General features: G+C 36.1%; 1 protein-coding gene across 2 annotated transcripts; it reads left to right on the plus strand.

Annotated features, from left to right (window-relative positions):
• Window positions 1-12728: 12728 nt before the first annotated feature.
• rab11ba (RAB11B, member RAS oncogene family, a) lies at window positions 12729-17229 on the plus strand. 2 transcript variants are annotated; one of them, XM_065245851.2, is made up of 6 exons: window positions 12757-12874; window positions 13884-13929; window positions 14833-15028; window positions 15149-15342; window positions 15432-15512; window positions 15685-17229. In XM_065245851.2, coding segments are annotated over exons 2-6 (618 nt in total). In that variant the 5' UTR covers window positions 12757-12874; window positions 13884-13928; the 3' UTR covers window positions 15831-17229. The 2 variants fall into 2 exon arrangements, with proteins under 2 accessions (XP_065101916.1, XP_065101923.1); XM_065245844.1 differs by lacking the exon at window positions 13884-13929 and having other exon boundaries at window positions 12729-12874.
• The last annotated feature ends 24 nt before the right edge of the window (window positions 17230-17253 follow it).

Raw genomic sequence — 17253 nt, forward strand, 5'->3', positions numbered from 1 at the left:
GGCTCTGGGGCAGGTATGAGGAGGCCCTCAGCTGGAGGGTCAGCAGGAGCAGGAGGAGGGATGACCTCAACTGGTTCATCCTCTTCATTTGAAGACAGATCTGAATCTTCCAGATCCTCAAGGACCCATGAATGTAGTTGGCATTTCATGCCAACAAATATCATGGGAAACCTAGGAACACATATGAAAAACTGTGAGCACCATTTCTGCAATGATTTTAGTGCTTAAGCAACTGCTGTTTATTTTTGCATACAGGCAAAACTAACATATTATAACTAAACCTATAAGAAATGGAAGAATATATTTGCCCAAACTGAATACATTAATAAGACTCTCTTCAAGCGCGGCATCAATCTGAATTGTATGACTTCTAATGTACTGGTTCACTTTTGTTATCATCATTGTTTGACAAATGAAAAGCATTCTTGACAGATGTGGCAGGAGCAAGATCTTCATACCTCTTGATGAACCGGTGGAGATGAATCAATTTTTGGGGCCACTGCTCTTCTTTCCGGAGTCGAAGCATTTCCTTGTCCAGTGTGTTCCTCACCAGACTACATGCCTCCTCCGAGGTCAGGGCAAAGCTGACCAAATTTTGCCCTACCTTGAATCTGCATGGGAGAAAAAATATAATTGTAAACTATCTCGGCTCCCTAACAATCTGATCAGCATTACTTAATCGCTGGAAGTCAAAACACAAAAAATGTTACTGAAACAAAACAACTGAAGATCTGTGAGTCCTTACCGGAATTCTGCAGAAACATATCCGCATCCGGAGAAACGGACCAGATCGAAGACTAAAGTCTCTGCCCTCGCCTTCAGATCTTTAGTCTCCGTGTCCTTGATATTCTCCTAGAAATCACATCATCATCAGTTAGGTTATGTGTAAGTTTCTGTGAAACACTCTGGTTGGTATTGAAATGTGATGTTTTACTTTTGTGATTACATAATTAATCTCTATAAAAACTCTCTGAAGATATCACAAGCAGACAGAATCTCACCTGATGTGTGCCGGCTGGATTTGTGGGAGGAGGTGTGGACTCCTCACGAGATGCCTTCGGTTCCACCGTAAACCAAAGGTCACTCCACTGCGGAAAACCTTCTGAGAACGAAACAAAGAGGTTAAATGAAACAACTTGATGACAACAAAATGATTTTCAAAAATAAACTAAATCAAGTGCCTCCACACCTTTCACTGGAGCTGCAGGCTTCATTTCTGCCCTGGGGACCACTCGGCCGACCCAAGGGAGAAATGGTGCTGGTTGGATGCTGAGTGGCTCCACGTCACTACAGTCATCCAAAACAGAGGAACTCCTGAAATATCAAAATAATAATTCCGTAAATTAGAGCTAAAATCTTGGAAATGGACAGCTCTGATGTAAGACACATGAGTACAAACATCCATTACAAAGAGTTTTAATGTTGTGTAAGTCTTATGTTACCCTTTGGTGAGAGAGCTGATATCAGAGCCTGTTCCAGACTCAGAAGATAGCTCATGGTGGGATGAAGACTCTGACCCCCCCTCCTCAAAGTCTTCATCCTCATCCATGGCTTTCTCCTCTGGACCTGTAAGTGAAAAGAACAGATACGAATTAAGGATCCAAGCGTCATCATTTAATCCAGCATATCGTCCAGGATTGTCATTCTGAGATTCAGTGTCAGTGTGGTAAAGGACAGAAAAAAACTTTAAAGCTTCAAATAATTGTTATTTTCAGAAAATGTTCACTTATTGTAAATCAGTCCTCCAAAAACCACACATTAACTGCAAAAAATAATGATCAGGTTACACAAGGGAATAGTATTAATATGTGATTCATTAAAAAGTCCTTTGGCTAAAGGTGTCTCTATCTCTCACACATTTCACTTAGTGTTTTTTTCATACTCTGTAAATCACTGAACATCAATCACAGATATTGTTGGACTTATACAGGTTACAGGTGACAATGTATGAACTTACAGGCTTCCTCTGGCACCGCAGGAGTCTGAGAAGCGGCGGCTCCGTCAGCTGGACTCACATCAGAGTCGGACCTCACAGAGCCGTGAGCATCCTCCTAGAAATCACATCATCATCAGTTAGGTTATGTGTAAGTTTCTGTGAAACACTCTGGCTGGTACTGAAATGAGATGTTTTACTTTTGTAATTACATAATTCATCTCTATAAAAACTCTCTGAAGATGACACAAGCAGACAGGATCTCACCTGATGTGTGCCGGCTGCCTCGGCGGATGGAGGTGTGGACTCCTCCAAAGAAGCATTGTGGTCCACCGTGTCAGAAAGGTCACTCCACAGTGGAGAACCTTCTGAGAACAAAGCAAAGAGGTTAAATGAAACAACTTGATGACAACAGAATGATTTTCACAAATATACTAAATCAAGTCCATTCACACCTTCCACGGGAGCTGGTAGCTTCATTCCAGCTCTGGGGACCCGGCCGACCCAAGGCATAGAGAGAGGTGCTGGTTGGATGCTGAGTGGCTCCACGTCACTACAGTCATCCAAAACAGAGGAACTCCTGAAATATCAAAATAATAATTCAGTAAATTAGCGCTAAAAACTAAAATCTTGGAATGGACAGCTCTGATATAAGACACATGAGAACAGACATCCATTACAAAGAGTTTTAATGTTGTGTAAGTCTTATGTTACCCTTTGGTGAGAGAGCTGATATCAGAGCCTGTTCCAGACTCAGAAGATAGCTCATGGTGGGATAAAGACTTTGACTCCCCCTCCTCAAAGTCTTCATCCTCATCCATGGCTTTCTCCTCTGGACCTGTAAGTGAAAAGAACAGATACAAATTAAGGATCCCAGCATCATCCTTAAATCCAGCATATCGGGATTGTCATTCTGAGATTCAGTGTCAGTGTGGTAAAGGACACCAAAACATTCAAAGCTTTAAATAATTGTTATTTTCAGAAAATGTTCATTTATTGTTAATCAATCCTACAAAAACCAAATCGACCACACATTAACTGCAAAAAATAATGATCAGTATTCATAAGGGAATGATTAGGGAATCATTAAAATGTCCTTTGGCTAAAGGTGTCTCTATCTCACACACATTTCACTCAGTGTTTTTTTTTTACATCAGTCACAGATATTTTTGGACTTATACAGATTACAGGTGAGAATGTATGAACTTACAGGCTTCCTCTGGCACCGCAGGAGTCTGAGGAGCGGCGGCTCCATCAGATGAACTCACTTCGGATGTCACCGAGTCGTGAGCATCCTCCTAGAAATCACATGATCATCAGTTACCACTCTGGCTGGTACTGAAATGTAATGTTTTACTTTTGAAATTACATAATTCATCTCTATAAAAACTCTCTGAAGATAACACAAGCAGACAGGATCTCACCTGATATGTGCCGGCTGCCTCGGCGGATGGAGGTGTGGACACCTCATATGAAGCATTGTGGTCCACCGTGTCAGAAAGGTCACCCCACTGCGGAGAACCCTCTGAGAACAAAGCAAAGAGGTTAAATGAAACAACTTGATGACAACAAAATTATTTTCACAAATATACTAAATCAAGTCTGTCCACACCTTCCACGGGAGCTGGTAGCTTCATTCCAGCTCTGGGGACCCGGCCAACCCAAGGCAGAGAGAGAGGTGCTGGTTGGATGCTGAGGGCTTCAACCTCCCTACAGATGTCCACATCAGAGGAACTCCTGAAAATATATCAAAGCAATAAGTCAGTAAATTAGAGCTAAAATCTTGGAAATGGACATCTCTGATATAAGACACATAATTACAGACATCCATTAAAAAGAGTTTTAATGTTGTGTAAGTCTTATTTTACCCTTTGGCGAGAGAGCTGGTGTCATAGGCTGTACCAGACACGGGAGATAGCTCATGGTGGGATGAAGACTCTGACCCCCCCTACTCAAAGTCTTCATCCTCAACCACGGCTTTCTCCTCTGGACCTGTAAGTGAAAAGAACAGATACAAATTAAGGATCCAAGCGTCATCATTTAATCCAGCATATCGTCCAGGATTGTCATTCTGAGATTTAGTGGCAGTGTGGTAAAGGACAGCAAAACACTTCAAAGCTTCAAATAATTGTTATTTTCAGAAAATTTTCATTTATTGTTAATCAATCCTACAAAAACCACATCGACTAAACATTAACTGCAAAAAGTAATGATCAGTATTCATAAGGGAATTATTAAGGAATCATTAAAAGTCTCTCTCACACACATTTCACTCAGTTTTTTTTGTTTGAACATCAGTCACAGATAATGTTGAACTTATACAGATTACAGGTGAAAATGTATGAACTTACAGACTTCCTCCTCTGCTTTCGACTCTGGAGGAGGTGGCGTGATCACACCGGACCTCACCGAAGCCTCAGCATCCTGATGCGGACTGCTCACTTCACCGAGCGCCTCCTCCTGTAAAACAGGTACGGAGGGCTCGATGAACTGAGGAGCAGAAACGGCTCTGCTGATTGAAACAGTGGGCCGATTCTCCTTGATAAACAGGAGAGTCGACCCTTTGTCCAACTCAGCAAGAAACTCGTCTGCTGAAAGACAGCTCCGCGATCCTCGTTCAACAACGATAACGGGACTCATGATAAACACAAAATCCACAAGACAAACAAACACGCAGAACAAACACCACAAAAAAAGCACGAAAAACGCTGAAAATAGCCTTGGACTCGAGAAAGTACCAAAACACGCCGAACTGTAAACCCACGAAATAATGAAGGGCGCGCTGACTAATATAGCCTCTGAAACTCGACGTAATAATCACAGCATTGCGGCGTCATCCTTGCGAAAATTAACCTTGGTTACTGTAAGTTAGTAAAACCATGGAAACCACAATAAAACATACACATGATATATTTTCATTATAATTATATTATATTTTTTATAATTGCTTTATGAATATTAGTTTTATCAGGAATTGTCTATCTTTTCTATATCAGATAAAAAGTCTTCAACAGTAAAATTCCCCTCAGTCCGTCAAATGCTAAGTCTAGTAAACATGGAAACTTAAAGAAGTAATATTTTGCACATTTTACAACTTTTAAAATATTATCTAATTTATGTTTAATATTTACACGCCATAAATAACACACCATATTTATGTGTTTAATATTTACACGTCAGTATAATTTGTTGTACTGCTTGCTATTTGTTGACTTTAATAAATAAATCGCCATATATACGGAAAATGGATGTTTACTATTGTATTAGTGTGCTTGGTTTAAACTTTGAATAAAAATTGTATTCTTAAGAGTGTAAATGTAACATCTTTTAAAGCAAATTAAATTCTCTGGCATTTCATTTATAACAAACTGTGTTAGACATTAACATTTTTTTTAATCATAGACAAATCCATTTGCAAACTTTAAGTTTAAAATGTTTCGAAATTAATTAAGGTAGCAGAAATATTCAAAGATTTAAAAGGGGATCATTGTATATTTTAGTCTGAGCTTTTAAGAAGAATAATTAAAATGTATGTAAAACTGTCACCAGCTTTCAAATAACTGTAAGTATAGATGACATACGTGTAATAATATTTGTACATTACCGCCTCATTTAATGCTTGTTTATTATGACTTTCGATTCAAAACATTAAATACTTTACACAAATTAACATTTTATTTTTTTATTTTGTGATAATACACAGCGCACACAAAATCGCATGAACATAATCAATGATTATAGGCTAGATACATTTGTATTTACATTTCCAAACAATAAATAAATAAATACACTTATATTCACATTCATTTAAGCCCTACAACCCGCACTTAATATATAAGTAATTAATTAAAAAATTACATACACATTATAACACATTCTTTTTATATCCGTTGGAGCCGATGGTGTTATTAGTGAGCAAGTATGAAGGTATATTTGGTGCAAAACAACTGCACACCTGTGACAGTGGAATTTGTATTTGTAGAGATTATCCACACATGTGTATCAGTAAATTTGAAGTCACAGATGAAGAGTTGCAAACTTGTAGATTTTTTTTCTTTCCCTCAAATACAACACAACAGTTACACATTCACAAATCCTTCAGTGCAGCTGCACAAATCCCATTTTACAAATCACAGATTAAGAAACTCACAAGCTCACGTTTTTTGCTACAATTGCTGCAGTAAATATGGTGCAAAACCTACTTGAACACCTGCATCAAAGTATGTGAAGTCACACACAAATTTTGTACATTCGCATTCACAAATATTTTTTTTATTTTTGAAAAATTTTCTATCACAAACACAAGTACATAAATACAACTGCTTGAATCTGCTGCTACGAGTTTCAAACACTCTTTTTTGTGTGCTCTCTGTTTTGCACCAAATATCTCGAGATAAGTGGTGCGAAAGTGATTTGTATACCTGTAGGCTATGTTCAGCACTTCCCACCAGGTGGCGCCCGACACTCACTGAAGCAGAGTTTATTAATTACCAGCAATATTTCAGCAAGGTAAATCGCCTTTATCAAGGTATTATTTTCACCAAGTAGAGAACAATATAAATGGGAGTGCTAATTATACACAGATGAAGGTAATTACATACAATATTCCAATGATTCATTAGTAAACAAAATATAAGTTCCATAAATCTCAAACCATCAATATAAGTAGATTAAAAAATACAAGCAGCAAATACACACATAGGCCTACATATACCTTATAGGCTTTAATATACCTAAAAGGCCTCCTGTCTAAGTAAAAATTGGTCCAACTCACCTCACCTTCTAGATGAAAATACCCTCTCAATTCCTATATACAATAATGAAGTTATAGGATGATTAAGTTCAACAAAATGCAGTGCTAATGGAAGGTTCATATTTCTGCATATTATTGCACTCTGATGTTTCACGAATGTTTCACATATGATTTTCAACAATGACAGTGTTAAAGTGGTTTCTGTTGGAATAGATGGAGAAGAGAGGTCCGATCTAACTAATTTATCTCCTAGATTACATTCACCTATATTCAGTTAGCCTATGTTTACTTTACTGACACAACAATGTGCCCAGGATGGTAAAATAATTATTTCAATGTATTACTAATAAACAACACAAGTCTTGTGCATACTGACATGGTTTGACATCTATAGTTATTTGATTGTTTTTTTTCTGATGTGTTAGAAGTCATATATGTAGAGCAGAGAAATAAGACATTTTTTTCTGGGGTGCATGCCCTAGAAAAATACATATGGACCTTGGTATTTATAAAATCCTCTGTACGGCCCTGCTCATGACAATAAGAATCTACTCTCAATAGTGTATTACGAGCTGTAGGTTTTTTAATCGGATCCCTATGTAAAAAATTACAAGCTACCCACAAGTCTAAAAAGCTGATTTGATTTGGGTTAGCATCCAGGGTAAATGTTAAGAAATCAAAACAACTGTTTAGATAATAATAAAAAGAATTTAGTTGTTCAGTAACCCGATTCAAAAAGACAGAAATAATCATCCAAATTAGTATATTAGAAGAAAAAGCATGTATCTTAGTTAAATGTAGGCCTATGTTTGTATTTGCTGCTTGTATTTTTTAATCTACTTATATTGATGGTTTGAGATTTATGGAACTTATATTTTGTTTACTAATGAATCATTGGAATATTGTATGTAATTACCTTAATCTGTGTATAATTAGCACTCCCATTTATATTGTTCTCCACTTGGTGAAAATAATACCTTGATAAAGGCAATTTACCTTGCTGAAACATTGGTGGTAATTAATAAACTCTGCTTCAGTGAGTGTCGGGGGCGCCACCTGGTGGGAAGTGCTGAACATAGCCTACAGGTATACAAATCACTTTCGCACCACTTATCTCGAGATATTTGGTGCAAAACAGAGAGCACACAAAAAAGAGTGTTTGAAACTCGTAGCAGCAGATTCAAGCAGTTGTATTTATGTACTTGTGTTTGTGCTAGAAAATATTTAAAAAATTAAAAAATATTTGTGAAAAATTTTGTTTTACACACATGCAAATCTCATCGCACAGATGCACAAACTGATTTGTGAATGTACAAAATTTGTGTGGGACTTCACATACTTTGATGCAGGTGTTCAAGTAGGTTTTGCACCATATTTACTGCAGCAATTGTGGCAAAAAATGTGAGCTTGTGAGTTTCTTAATCTGTGATTTGTAAAATGGGATTTGTGCAGCTGCACTGAAGAATTTGTGAATGTGTAACTGTTGTGTTGTATTTGAGGGAAAGAAAAAAAATCTACAAGTTTGCAACTCTTCATCTGTGACTTCAAATTTACTGATACACATGTGTGGATAATCTCTACAAATACAAATTCCACTGTCACAGGTGTGCAGTTGTTTTGCACCAAATATACCTTCATAGCAGGCGTGGACATGTGGTGCTTTGCACTTTCGGCGACCCGAGTTCGATTCCCGACCCGACTCGTGGTCATTTGCCGTTTCCATACCCCTCTCTGTCCCCTCCTCTTTCACTGTTTAAAAAAAGGTAAAATGGGCAATATATATATATCTGTCCCCTCCTCTTTCACTGTTTAAAAAAGGTAAAATGGGCAATATATATATATCTGTCCCCTCCTCTTTCACTGTTTAAAAAAGGTAAAATGGGCAATATATATATATATATATATATATATATATATATATATACATATACATGTATATACATATACATATACATGTATATACATATACATATACATGTATATATATATATATATATATATATATATATATTAGATCCTTAATATTATTTTTAAGTGAACCTTTTTAACATGAACCTTAAGAAATTCAATATACTGTATTTATTAAAATAATTTAATAAATGTTTAATTTAAACAATGTGCTTTGTACATTTACTTAGAAGTTTATCAATAGCTTTCAGTGTCTTACTGTCACTATTAGCTGTTTCAAGTTTAAGTTGCATAATTAATAAGAAGTGGTTAAATAAATTGACATATAATAATGACAGCCCGTGTGTTTTTCACAAATTTGAAAATCCAGTTTAATCTAAATTAATTATTGTTTCAATTATATCAGCAAGTCTAGTGACAATTATTGATGTTGATATAATTTGCACATATTTGGCAAGAGAGATTCAGTTGAGTGCCTCGTGTACGTCATCTTCTCGGGATACTGTATGTGTTCTTCAACTTATTCCTAAAATGGTGGCGCATGCAAAAGCAAACTTCAAATAGAGATAAAGCTAATCTCAGAAAATCCTAAGAAAATAGTAAAACTGCAAATAACACTTAAAACAACAAAAGTTAGACACAACCGCTTTCAGGTTTTATCTCAGCCCAGGAGTGTTTGTAGAGTCACTGGATAGCCGGGGGCGGGTTTAGACACATATCCATGTGTCAGAATACACTTTAAAAATCTTAAAATAAAATCTCACACCACAAAGAGTTAAACTGAAATTCACAATCATTTAAAGTAAATGTAACCCTCACCGGGATGTGGGCGGGCCCTAGGGGCGTATCTTTGGGTTTCTGTACTTTATGTTCATGTTCTGAATCTGATCTTGGTTTTCCAATCACTGGAGTGGATTAAATGATGCAGACAGACAGCATATTAATATGAATGGCAGTACTTTCACTTACATATCATCCCATATGGTTCTGATCATTTCAGAGGAGTCCAAAAAACACCTAAGGGTCCACTCTTCAAAATGCATCCCACATTTTAATTCAAAACAACGAAAAATGGGGAAAAAAATCCCGAACGATCCACCATCGTTTACATAGGCGCTTCCGGTTGGTATGATCGATCATGTTCATTTTCAATGAAATGTCAATTCGTATCACTGAAAGTCATGTTTCCTGCTCCGAAAATTTCTTCTGAGCGAAATGACACCGCCTTTTTTGTTTTGTCCAATCAGATAAGGTTTGAGAACATTAAATGTCCAGGGAGCGTATCATTGGGTAAGCGGGGTGTCATTTTTCGCATCTTAGGTTTTGACTGGATGAAGCCAAAATGATGCCAGCCAATGCCTAGCCAGCAAAGTTTTGATGGATGGGGGTAGTGACCAATCATAAAACGATTACAAGGATTTAGTTTGTTTGGCTTGCGGCTATGGCTAGTTATACAAAGCTCAAAGAAACGTTCAAATTTTCGCCAGAGTTTAGATATAAACATCTCCATTTTGGATTGTCGACTGCAGATTACTGTTTTGTGTTGGGAGTGTTTTGGAGAAGGTAGTAAGGAGCAAGACTGAGGTGCAAAAAGAATAGAGTGTATAAAGAGTGTATAAAAATAGAATCGTCAGAGATGCATTGAGCTGTGGAGCTAACGTTACTGCTTAGTTAGTTTGTCTTGTTATGTTCATCATGTATTAAAAAAAAAAAGTTCACCATGTATTTACATGTTTTTGTTTCATGCTAGCTGTTTTTTTATTATAAAAATAAATGACTATAAGACGCAAGATTTACATGGCATCATTTTTTTATGACATGTTATGGAAACTATGAGTATTACCAGCAATGCTGAGCATTATAAGCATACGTATTGTGTGTGTGTGTGTGTGTGTGTGTGTGCGCGCGCGGACCAATTGTCCCCACAAAGATAGGAATACCAGTGTTTTTGTGACCTTGTGGGGACATTTTGATGTCCCCATGAGGAAACAAGATCCTAAATCAAACAAAATGATATTTCTTGAAAATGTGAAGTAGTAGAAGGGTTTCTGAGATGGTTGGGGTTAGGGAATGGGGTAGGTAAGGGGAATAGAATTTACAGTTTGTACATTATAAAATGCATTACGTCTATGGAATGTCCCCACAAAACATGGAAACGTGTGTGTGTGTGTGTGTGTGTGATTTCATGTATATTACATCATAGTTTCTAATACAAATAGTTAATAATAAATAAAGTATTTTGTAATAATGTGCAAATGTTTTTTCTGAAATATTTTTTTCTATGTGCTTTGGTGGGCAGAGTAGTTCTTAATTGATATAAATATTATGTAGTATGTTCTGACTCATACTCATTTGGTTATCATGTCATTTTGTTATCATGTGTATTTGTCTCTCCAGGTGCACTTTTTAAAATAAAAGTTCACAGAAACTAGTTTTTTTAGTATCATTTTCAAATTTAAATCACAACATGCTCAGACATTCAGTTTGACCTCTATGGTGAGTGTTTGACACGACAATTTCATAAAAAATTTTTTTGCCAAGTGAATGTTATTTAAAGAAATCGGAAAGTCATTTCATGTATATTTCACCCTGTTTTACTCTGTTCCTATACTAATCTTTTTGTTATGACTATTGGGCAACAATATGTCAAGTGTTTAGTTTCAAACAAGACCAGAATTATGAATATAGACCATAGACTGTGAGAGCTGCAGAAGTTTTAGTTGGAGTTTGTCGTTTTTCAGAAAATTCTAGATAGAATATAGAAACGCCAGTTAACAATTGTATTATGTAATCTTTGGAGTCAAAATAATGTTGTATATATTTGCAAAAAATACATAAAAAACAGAATAAAGTTTTTGCAAAAGAAAAATGAAGTATTGGGCAAATTAAAAATAAAGAATTGAGAGAAAAAAATACAACATCGCAAAGGAAAATTTAATTTCACAAATATAAATAACGCAGAGCAAATATAAAAATATAAATGGATGCAAAAATAAAGCTTTTCTGCTGTAAAAGAAGATTGTTGATTTTGATTCTTTAAATCTTTTTTTTTTTCTTCTATACTTTTACTATGATAAAGTCATGTTTATAAAGTGATTTTGACTGAGCTTGTACAGAAAATGTGAACAGATTATTAACTAAACTAGAGAACTGGGTTATTGGCCATGCCATCACAGTGAACAGTATTAATAACCAATTCATCATTTAAAGAAATGTGACATCCTGCATTTATGTAGTAAATTATTTCGGTGCCCAGGATTTGGTGGGGATCTCCTATGGGAGCCGTGAGTATTCTTCAGCCAGAGTCTCAAAATCCTTCCCATAGATCTCAAAGGACACAAGCTTGGACTCCACCATCTGTTTCTCCATCTCAGTAGCCTGAGTTGTTGTAGGCCATAAGGTTGGACCCTGACAGTGACAACGCTGGTGAAAAAAGCAGCATTATATCCATGAACAGAAACTTTGTAGGAAATAGTCAGATCCACATCACCCAACAAACCACAAAGCTGCTGTTTATGGGCTTCGGTTAACTTAGAAGTAAGGGTGGGGTATAGTGTGTTTGGGAATAAGTGACACTTTAACTTCCACCTGTCACCTTCCAAGTGGAGTGAGTCGATTAGAAGCTGGATTTTGTTGCTTCCCGCCCTCTAAAGGTTTTTGAATGTACTACAGGGAATTAATATAAATGTTATAGAAACATTTTTTTATTCATATAAATTAAATCAAATGTAATGCATAATTTAAATTGATAAATAAAAAAGCGTATTAGATAACTACAAATAATTGTTTTTTTTTGAATGCATGTATTATTATTACAATTTTAAAAGATTAACATTCTTTAAGTAAATATTTTAGGGGTTTAATTCACAAAATGTATAACCCCTAATAAGAGAATAACATCATAAAAAATAGGGCTGAATACTTTCAATTTTTACTTTTTTTATAAATAACACCACTAATGCTGCAACTGATAATTTTGAAATGTGTTATTAAAATATTAAAATTGACATATATTTAAATTGACACATAATTGTTGACCACTTTGTTTATTTTTATTCACTTCATCATCATTCTTTTCACCGATATGATATCTTGCGTTGAAATGAATCTGGTTTTAATTTGTGCAGATCAGCGTGCACGCGCATTCAGTGAGGCCGAGTCGAGCGAGTTTCCTTCCTGTCGGTGGGAATCGAAAGAGATCGTTCGTCTAACGACAACATTTCAGTGCGGTTAACCGGCTATGGGGACCCGTGACGACGAATACGATTATTTATTTAAAGGTCAGTAATGGATTCAGTTGCAAACTAACAGATAAACGTAAAACTCTTCCCTTCATTTTCAGATAAAACGGCAAGTTTCCTGATGACTGGCTAGCTGGGTTAGCTGGAAGGCTAGTTCACTGATACCAGTTGTCGTAAAATTAATATCTAAGTTTATATTAATCGACAGTTCAGATTAGATTATTGCATTTGCTTGACGGGTTTAGTCAGGTACACTGTCGTTTAAGGAGATTATATCAATTATGATCTAATTCGTTTAATTTAGCAGGCAATAGCTAAGGTTAGTTGGCTACTTCGCCTCAAACTGGAGAAAGATAACTGGCCAAAGATAACTTATTAGTTGGTTTGAAATAAAAATGCTTAAAAAGTAACGTTATCTATTCTGTGTATATCATTAAAAAGTCAATAATGGCAGCCAACACTTTTTTGTCCTTCAGTAATGTTGCTAATGATGTTTGTTTGTTGTTGAGTTGTCAGGCCAAATAAAGTTTTTTGAGTCGTTTTAATACGTTTAAAGGTTCATCTGGTCATCAACTTGCAACTGTAAGCATTTTTGGGCTTGTTAGAGTGCTTTTACGACAGTTATTTGGTTAAATCATTAAACTGACAGATGATCTGAAGTACGAGGACATGTTTGATGACGTATTTCTTCTTCATGACGTCATTGGCATACATTCCAGTACATGCACTGAATTGAATGCGGATTTTTGTGTACAAGCAGAATTTTGTATTCATGTTAGACTTTTGCCTTTCTATTTTCTTAAGTTTGGCAAACTTCAAACAATGGGTTTAAATTGTGTTCATCCTCAAAATAGGTTCCTGTTTTAAACCAAGCCTGTGATTGTGTTAGCTGTTTTTTTCTAGGTGGGTGAGAAAAGCGCAAACTTCTCTTTAAAGTTTTAGTGATGTGACACATTGGTTGTTTTTAAGATTTCAAGTGAAAAGGTTTTGACCGATGTGTTAAACGTGTTCCCCAGTTAATCTAAAACCGTTTTGTCAATCACTTCAGGTGTCATCTAAAGAAAATGAATGCTGACTACATTGGAATGGATACAGTATGAGTTCACTGATCTTTTCTTTGTATTTCTGGTACTTTATTCAATTTGGTTAGGCCTATATTTTTTATTCATTTGTTGTGGTGCTTAAAACCGATCGAGTCGGGGGATACAAATGCAAATGTTTGTGGATTACAGCTTTAAAATGGCTATTCTCTCATCTCTGACCGCCTCATGTGGAAGCAACCAGACTACCGACTAACTCATTTAATATTTCTTCTTTTCAAATGGTGCCATTTGCATACTTGGGGTGCAAACTTTACCTTTAAGCTTCTAAAAAAAAAAATAAACAGCCAGAGTCTTTTCATTCTTATGTTTTTTTCTTAATTTTTTTATTTTGTATGGTGATGGTTATGAAATCTTCCCTTTGGTGCAATTGGAAGTAGGGATGCTAAACAATTAATCGCGATTAATCGTTAGCAGAATAAAAGTTTTTGTTTACGTCACATATGTGTGTAAACTGTGTATAATATATATATATATATATATATATATATATATATATATATATATATATATATATATATATATATATATATATATATATATATATATATATATATATATATATATATATAATATGAACACATTCATGTATAATTTTAAGAAAAAAAAAAATGTTTATATTAAGTATTTATATTTATATATAATATAAATTATACATAAATATACAAATGTATATACACATGTAAACATTTCTAAAACATATACATGCATGTGTGTACATTTATTTATAGAAAGTTATTATACACAGTTCACACACACATATATGATGTAAACAAAAACTTTTATTCTGCTAACGATTAATCGCGATTAATCGTTAAGCATACCTAATTCGAAGTGGCTTATGGATTTTCCGAACAAGATAAAACAACTTAACTTTCCTTATTTGTCTTCATTTAGTGGTGCTTATCGGCGACTCAGGAGTGGGAAAGAGTAATCTTTTATCCCGCTTTACTCGGAATGAGTTCAACCTGGAGAGCAAAAGCACCATCGGTGTGGAATTTGCTACCCGCAGCATCCAAGTGGATGGCAAGACCATAAAAGCTCAGATCTGGGATACAGCAGGACAGGAACGCTACAGAGCCATCACATCAGCGTGAGTACATGAACTCCTCAACACATGTACAACTATATTTGTTTTATACGTTTATTTTTTCTATATCTAAGTTTTATTTTCACGAAATGTTCTTGACTGGTCACATATTACTGTATACAGGTACTACCGGGGTGCAGTTGGTGCTCTTCTGGTCTATGACATTGCTAAACATTTGACCTATGAAAATGTCGAACGCTGGCTGAAGGAGCTGCGGGATCACGCGGATAACAACATCGTCATCATGCTGGTGGGAAACAAGAGCGATCTGAGGCACCTTAGGGCTGTTCCTACCGATGAGGCCAGAGCTTTCGCAGGTCAGCACCTTCACCTTCATGTTTTTCGTTTAAAAATAATAATAATGGTAATACTGAGGTTTCAAAAAGATTTATCATTTGTCCTGCAGAGAAGAACAATCTGTCTTTTATTGAAACGTCAGCTTTGGACTCCACAAATGTTGAAGAGGCTTTTAAAAATATACTCACAGGTGGGTGTGGTTTGTTTTAGATAATGCAACAAATATTTGGCTTACGTAGAGCTTTTCTTTTGGTCAATTTTCTTATTTATTGTTTTATAAAATAGCTTTTTCCTTTTTGTGTATCCCTGTGATTAATTGCATGTCTACGCCATCTCAATTTAAAATGACTTCTCGGTTACAGAAATCTACCGGATTGTATCGCAAAAGCAAATCGCTGACAGATCGGTGCACGACGAATCTCCCGGCAACAACGTAGTGGACATCAGCGTGCCGCCCACTACCGACGGGTTAAAGGGCAACAAATTTCAGTGCTGTCAGAATCTGTGACCCCTCCACCCCAACTTGCACCCCCAGTCTTGGGGTATCTCTTCGGTTCCCCCATATTTATCACAGCTTTGCTCCTGTGTGTTGTGCTATGGCTACAGCTCTTTCGTCTGTCTTTTTTTGTCATTGTGATTTCCAGACATATCATAGACGGCCCTTAAAAGCGTGAATTTTTAGGTAACATTCCTTTTTCTTTTTATGAAGGGGGGTTACTTGTTAGTTTGTCTGTCGTTTTATTTCTTTACTATAATCCACCGTCTGAATTCAATCGCTCGGCAAAACGTCTTCTTTCGGAAGTGATCATTTTGGGCGCTGATCGTGTGATCCGCTCCCGTGCAAAAGGGATGGTGAGGGATCAGTGTGTCATCGGCTTCCGATCTCTCTCTCATGGTTGTTCTCTGGGGTCCACACTAAACGCCTGTCGTCTGTTGAGTCAGATCCCAGAGGGAGGGCCTCTGACTTGGGCTTGATGTTCTGCAGAATATGCTAGCTGGCGAATTTATCTCGTCTGGATCGTGCAGATACCAAAGGAGGGCTGCTATCTTTATGTCAGATAGTTAAACACTTCCTGCTTTACACCCTCTGCCCTTCTTCAATATTTTATGGCTGAGGGTGTGAACGTGTGCAGTTTGATTAGTGCGTTCAGATTGCCACATATAACCGTTATGAGAATGCATCTCTTAAGCATTTCATGAAAAACACAAATTATTCAAATAACAGTTGTGTAATCAAACTATTCATCGCATTGCTGAGGTATTATAGCTCTTCAATGAAGACATGCAGTGTTTTAGGTGGTTAAATGTCTCACTGGTCTGTAATAATCAATATATATTTGGCTGTTTTGACTTTGTGATAAATTGTACGGATAGTTCGGAAATGCCTTATTGTTTTCCCATACTGTGATTAAGATGCCTTTTTCGAGTGTGGTCATGTCATTTCACATCCATAAAGTCACAACAGCTGTTTTGCCTTTAATCAGGTTACATGAAAATGGAAAATAAACCAAATTACTGTCACAATTGGAACAATGAGTCTTTTTTTGTCATCTTTTTCGATATATTACACATAATGTTATGTCACAGGAAGTCTAAATCTGTACTATGAATAAGTGTCATGCGTTCCATTGTTGGCATGACTCATCGGCACTGCTCGGTATTTTCACATGTATTTTTGTGTGTGTTGACTTTAAGTTGAACTCTATTACCAACATTTGTGATGTGCTATTGTTTTTTTGTTTTTTTTAACAAATGCAGTTATGCTGAAAGTCAACGGGGCAACCGTTGTAGTCTTGCCACATAGCATTGTATTTTGCATTGTAAGTGCATAACTGTCTTTGTTGTTTGTTTTACTAACCCAGTACTTTCAGAATTGCTTTATTTGGTAATAAACCACATCTCACAGATTCTGAGGTTGGATCATATGTTAA

This window comes from Paramisgurnus dabryanus, chromosome 24, assembly GCF_030506205.2.
Source record: "Paramisgurnus dabryanus chromosome 24, PD_genome_1.1, whole genome shotgun sequence".
NCBI lineage: Eukaryota > Metazoa > Chordata > Actinopteri > Cypriniformes > Cobitidae > Paramisgurnus > Paramisgurnus dabryanus.

Excerpts from the sequence above, each read along its gene's own strand:
- rab11ba (XM_065245844.1), top strand. The coding sequence starts at position 12,835 with ATGGGGACCCGTGACGACGAATACGATTATTTATTTAAAG. Across the intron at positions 12,875-14,832 it reads ATACGATTATTTATTTAAAG|TGGTGCTTATCGGCGACTCA; the intron begins GTCAGTAATGGA and ends GTCTTCATTTAG. Across the intron at positions 15,343-15,431 it reads TGAGGCCAGAGCTTTCGCAG|AGAAGAACAATCTGTCTTTT; the intron begins GTCAGCACCTTC and ends TTTGTCCTGCAG.